The following is a 6,141-nucleotide window of genomic DNA, read 5'->3' as shown; positions in this document are numbered from 1 at the left end:
TACGTACAAACGGATCGGGCCAGCAGAAGTGGGGAGTGCCAGCCGTACGTTATCGGATCCGGACATAGAGGAACTATTAAAAGACTAGTTCACGGGAATATATTCAGTCGGCAGATCCGAAATATAATACAAGGCGACGACGATGGATTCGGCCTTGTCTATTGCCACAGCCGGCGCGGCGCAATTACCACAGAAAATTGTGGTGGATACTGTTTTTGATATTTACTTTGTTTTTTAAATATTAGGTATATGGGAATAATGTTTCACTTTAGGTCCCTAAAATTAAGAAATATCTTATAAAATGAAGTAGATATTCTGAATTTTTAGACAAAAACAAAAAGCTTGAAGTGAGGAAGAATACATTTTTTCGTATTATTTCCTCCAATTGATTTGTGATATAGTTTTTAAACTCTGATTTGAGTTTCTTTAATTTTTTTATCTGCTATAAAACTTACCTATATGTTTTTAACATATGAAATTACACGTCTTCTTATATTTCGTACATTATAAAAATTATAATGATCTGTATAATTTTGAATAGTTCTGACTGAAAACGAAATCCATTAGCAAGCAACGGGGATGTCAAATGTTAGTCGGGAACTATTGTGAACTAAGGACCTAGTTCAAAGAACCATTCCTCTGGAGGAACTAGAACTAAGGAACTAGTTCCTCCCAAGGAACTAGAATTCCCACCTCTACTGTGTGCCACAGACAGGCAGCATTCCGTTGTGAAAAGTGCGATGTGGCACTTCATCCAAAAACCTGTTTCCTAAGTTATCACACTAAAGAATAAAAGTCTATCGCAATTTTGTTTACTTTTATGTTGTCATTTCAATGTAAAAACAAATTGTATATCCACATTTGGTTAAGTTGTAAAAGTAGTCCTAGTTCCTACCGTCGTCCGTTTAAACATACACCTACTATCTCTAAATCTTTTATCTAAAATAAAAATATTTATAAGAAAAAAGTGTTTCAAATAGCTTATCTAAAACGTCTCTAAATTTTTATAAGGAAAAATTTTTCAGTAATAAAAAGTTTCAGTAATATCTGGGTTAAAAACGCTATTAATTTGTATTATGCATAGAAATATTACACCTTGTTCATTTTGGTTAAATCTTTGAAGCATTTTTGCAATAAAAAAATTGAATTTTGTTTTACAGAAATAATCAAATTTTAATTTTAACATTGATCGATGTCGGTCGATAAAATTATAACCTCAAATCAAATGACAATTACTAAAAAGAATATGCAGTGATTTACGAAATGCCGTAATGACATTACCAATCTCTTTCATCTGGTTGGTAAGTGACGTTGAACAATGGCTGAACATTCCATGCGTTTTACTTGACTATAGTCTGTCCAAATAGAGAATGACAGTGTCAGTTCAGTATATAATATATTATGCTCTAATAATTAACTCATACTAATGTGGTGGTAAATAACTGAAAGATTAAAAAAAAGGCCCCTGTTAATAAGAAGTGTTACTTAATAACTACAAAAACAAGAAAATTTATAATACAATATGAAACATATATAATTCTTCACTGATTATTTATTTCTTCATTTTGACGATTATCTCCATTCTCTTCATTTTGTTGTGGATTTCTGTTTTCTTCATTGCCCCAATCAAATCCACCAGGATTATCCTCAGGCAGTCTTTGGTAAGCTGGATTTTCAGGCCATTCATCAAAAAGAAATTTACTAACAAAGTACAAATGATAATAAAAAAATAAATGTTGTCATTATGACTTACAGTATAGCAGGAGTTTTGAGAATTTTAAATCCCCCTCTCTGTTTAGGAAACACATCTTCCAGGAAATAATAAATATGACCTACAGCTATACCCATCAAATCTACATATACAGCATTTCCTAGTAAGACGGAAAATGCAACCAATACCCAGGGTAAATATGGTGCCTAAAAATAATTAAATTATTTAATGCATGATTAAAACTCTAAGACCAAGTTACTTGTGATACAATCAAGTTAGTGCATCTATGAATGGATATGTGGCGGAATTGCCATTAATACCGTATGATCGAAAAAAACGGCGTCCAGTTGGCTTGGAAATGATGATCCCATATAAAATGACCGCGATCTTCATTTCATAGCCATCGCTGATGCCGTTTTTATTCGGACATACGGTATACGTACAGGGTGTCCCACTAAGAATAGCTCTCGGCTGTATCTTGGAAAGTATTAGCCGTAGGGCCTATGGAAAAAATGATTTATAACTAAAGAGGCTATGAGAAATTACTGAAAATTATTTTCAACTTTGTAAAACGGCCGCTAGAGGGCGCAACTGCTATGTAAAATAAGAAAATAAAATGTTTACAGAATTTTGCCTAGATATACATATAATGGGTACTATAAATAATAGCTTCATAATCTTTAGTAAATTTCAAATCTTTTTTGTTAAAACTATTTTTCCCTATCTAGTAAAATACAGTGGTGGGGGAGGGTTAGATCCTCGGTTAGATCTGTCTTTATTTAAAGGTTAAAATAAAGAATCAGAATCCAATAAACGAGGGCTCGTTTCAAAGAGCGTTTCTTACTCTATATTATACCATAAAAATAATAATAAGGTTTCGAACGTAGACGCTAGGGGGCGCTTTCTTACAATTTAGCTACTCTAACTAACTTACTACTCTTTACTATCAGTTAAAATTACATATACTATCGTATTTAATTTTTTTGGAAAAACGCCTGTTTGTTAAATTGTAAGAAAGCGCCCCATAGCGTCTACGTTCAAAACCTTATTATTTTTATGGTATCATAGAGAATAAGAAACGATCTTTTAAACGAGCCCTCGTTTATTGGATTCTGATCATCCAGTCCTGAGTTATTAATCTTTAAATAAAAACAGATCTAACCTTCCCCCGCTACTTAATTTTAGCAGATAATGGAAAATAGTTTTAACAAAAAAAATCCGAAATTTACTAAAGATTATGAAGCTATTATTTATAGTACCCATTATTTAGGCAAAATTCTGTAAAAATTCTATTTTATTATTTTCCGTACAAACTTGAAAATAATTTCCAGCAATTTCTCATAGCCCCTTTAGTTATAAATATTTTTTTCCGTAGGCCCTACGACTAATACTTTCCGAGATACAGCCGAAAGCTATTCTTAGTGGGACACCCTGTACATAATTAATTTAAAGCTGTGTCCACCCAGGTAATTATTTTCGAAAATTAGACTTATACTAGCTAAATCTATATATTAGAGGTGTAATAGCATACACGATCACAACGAATCTCCGAAGTTTTTTCCCGGATGGCGTATTTCCATCATGTTATTGATAACATAAACAGTAATATTCAAAAGTTTCAGCCAGTAATGTCACTACGAACTATACCCGATTTTGGCGCATTTCCCAATACCCCCCCCCCCCATTCTATATCGCGTTAGAGACATCTTCATTGCTGAACTAAGCTTGGGGCGGAGCTTAGAGACCTTATGCTCTCTCGATGATATAAACAGTAATATTCGTTTATGTAAAATAGTATATAGTATAAATATCTATTCTTTATCACTACGTTAAAAACATGACGACATACGATAAAACAACTGAAATAACAACAATAACATTTATTTATTAAATAAAGTATACTATATTAATTTCTTTAAAATATAAGACACTTAAAAAATAATAAATATTGCTATTTTCTGTTAAACTGTAATGTTTAGCTTAAAGCGTTCTAATGTCCTTTGGCATTTGGAGTGTTTTCGGAAATATTTTTGCTTAAGCAGCATTTTTTAGCCGCTTATTTCCTGGTCGCTTTTTTGCGAGCGCGAACCATAAGTTCCTCAGGAGATTCTTGCTTGGACTTTAATATACTTGCTTTTTGACAGTTTTAGTATTTGTGAGAAATGATTTGCTGGTGCTCTGTGTCAATATGATGTAACCTTATTACAAAGATTATGATGTAACCTTATAACAGATGCTAAAAATATTAAACCTTGTTAATATTTCTAGCATCTGATTATTTTTCTATGTTGTGTTGAACCTAGTATTATTTCCATATTTTTTTTCAATAAAGCATGATGCGCATCAAAACTGTTTTCCCTAAATTCTGGAGACCCGAAAAATAGAGGTGCAGTGCAGTGGCGGCTGGTGGTCATTATTGTAGGGAGGTCAATATCTAAAAATATTACGTCGATTTCTTTTAAGACGCACCCTGGGACGCGCCAAAATTTAACTGGATTCTTACAAGGTACTTGTATGTTTAGTTAAAGGAAAATAAATATAAATTCTGTTAAAATGAATGATCTTATAGCCGCCACTGGTGCAGCGTTATCTACAGCATTGTTTTTTTTTGGTGAACAGCCAGCTATTGATTATTGTGAAGATGAGTAGTGACTCACACTGGATATGAATAGTGATTCATATCCAGAACTTTACTTTAAGTTTTATATTTTATAACATAATCTCTAATATACATTGCTCAGCCATCCTGATGCTTATTTACAATTCGCAATGATCGCAAAGTAGCTAATTCAACGCAAACTGCAAGAAGTGACCAAGAATGCTCACACGGTTTTTGGTTTGGTTTGGATCTATACGCTTTAGAGACATCTTCAATGCTGAACTAAGCTTAAGGGCGGGGCTTAGAGACCCTATGCTCTCTACGTGATATATTATGGAAATATGCTTCTCAGTGTGATTGTGTTATCACATTGACACTTGTTTATATAATATGCTACATCCGTTAATATTAATAAAATCTACTTCTAGCATGCAAATATTTGAGACAAACTGGTTTGAGACCACAGATTTGTTTTACACTCAGACAATACATTTTATTACAGACTCATTACCTGAAAATTTAATAACCCAAAGAAGTTCATCCTCACATAAAGGTTCCTTCTGGACCATACATATACCAACATTATAGTGAAAGCTTGACCCAAAAATAACAAGTTTACAAAAAAGGCAAAAATCTATAACATTTAATTAAGGAAAATTATACTTTTTTCTAATAATTTTAATTACATTAACCAATACATAATTTATCATCATACCAAGCTATTATGACATTAATAAGATGATCTAAAATTATGCACGTAATACCAATATACATATTAAAGTTGATAATGACTTATAAAACTACAATGTAGGTATGTAGTTAATTGTGTAGTCTCTGAAAATGTTCTTTTATGATAACTAATTAATGTCAATTAGCCAAACCATTTTATTTACACAGTAAAACAGAGACTAACTGGTAATTTAATAAATTATTCTGTTTAATTACCAAATTATTTTGTGCAAAAAGGATACAATCATTAACGTAGCTCCAAATAAGAACATCAACAAGAAGTCTGACGATCTGTTCCTAAACGAACCTTCCTCCAGCATTCTACAATATTTGTATGTAAATATCATTGTAAAAAAGAAATTAAATCCAAATGTCCCAAAAAATAAAAACGTAGTAACTAATCTCCATATCTGACCCTTAAGTATTAATATGGGGTTAAAATAAAGCTGAAATGGTGACGCCAACTCCAAATGCTAAAACAAACATTTCTTGTAATAAATCAAATCTTAACTGGCTTCTTACAATAGAATTAGCAACAGTTTTTTTGTAATAATGTATAGCTTAGATATTACGAAAACATTACAATCTTTAATATTTCATTCAGTGAAGTTTCAACTAAATTAATACATTTCTGCTTTTGCTATAATTAATAAACTTACCACAGCCAAAGTTGTTATTACACAGGCTGTTGTATAAGCCCTAGTAATAGGGGGTGTATTCATATATTCGTTTCTCAGCGTTTGATACGCCATTTTTTATTACCCTTATATCTACAACTAAAATTCAGGAAATACATATACCCCGAAAACTTTTACATCAAGACATAACGGATTTAAATTAATTGCTATTATTTTTTCTGAATGATTATCAATTTTGGCCACATCAGAAAAAACAAACTTTAAAAGGAAACGTCAAAATAATACTCAAATGTGACAACTGTCATGTGTTAAAATTGTCAAATAATTATCTAGTGATTTTATGTTCTCGAAAATGTAAAATCTATCCAAATCAAAATATAATGCTTTTTGAATTTGATTTTAATGTTCCAGCCAGAGTTTTAGCTAATTAGAATACAGTTGTTTTGTTTAAATAGCAGTAAATC

General features: G+C 31.6%; 1 protein-coding gene across 1 annotated transcript; it reads right to left on the bottom strand.

The window, feature by feature from the left end:
- Nucleotides 1-803: 803 nt before the first annotated feature.
- Nucleotides 804-6,001, bottom strand: LOC115878826 (derlin-2). The gene is made up of 5 exons (XM_030895431.1): nucleotides 5,699-6,001; nucleotides 5,282-5,512; nucleotides 4,822-4,944; nucleotides 1,754-1,917; nucleotides 804-1,701 (listed from the first exon to the last, which is right to left on the bottom strand). Exons 1-5 carry the CDS (start codon nucleotides 5,789-5,791, stop codon nucleotides 1,542-1,544), a joined length of 771 nt encoding a protein of 256 aa, XP_030751291.1. The 5' UTR covers nucleotides 5,792-6,001; the 3' UTR covers nucleotides 804-1,541.
- Nucleotides 6,002-6,141: the final 140 nt, after the last annotated feature.

The sequence above is a fragment of the Sitophilus oryzae genome, unplaced genomic scaffold (genome assembly GCF_002938485.1).
Source record: "Sitophilus oryzae breed Bouriz unplaced genomic scaffold, Soryzae_2.0 scaffold_1532_pilon_pilon, whole genome shotgun sequence".
Taxonomy (NCBI): Eukaryota; Metazoa; Arthropoda; class Insecta; order Coleoptera; family Curculionidae; genus Sitophilus; species Sitophilus oryzae.
This window is presented reverse-complemented; position numbering and strand designations above follow the sequence as displayed.

What these genes read in the sequence shown, in the direction of transcription:
- LOC115878826 (XM_030895431.1), bottom strand. Translation starts at nt 5,791, where the DNA reads ATGGCGTATCAAACGCTGAGAAACGAATATATGAATACACCCCCTATT. An exon ending in TAATAACAACTTTGGCTGTG is followed by an intron (nt 5,513 to 5,698) that starts GTAAGTTTATTA and finishes TGTTTGTTTTAG; the next exon opens with CATTTGGAGTTGGCGTCACC. An exon ending in CTCAAAACTCCTGCTATACT is followed by an intron (nt 1,702 to 1,753) that starts GTAAGTCATAAT and finishes GTACTTTGTTAG; the next exon opens with TAAATTTCTTTTTGATGAAT.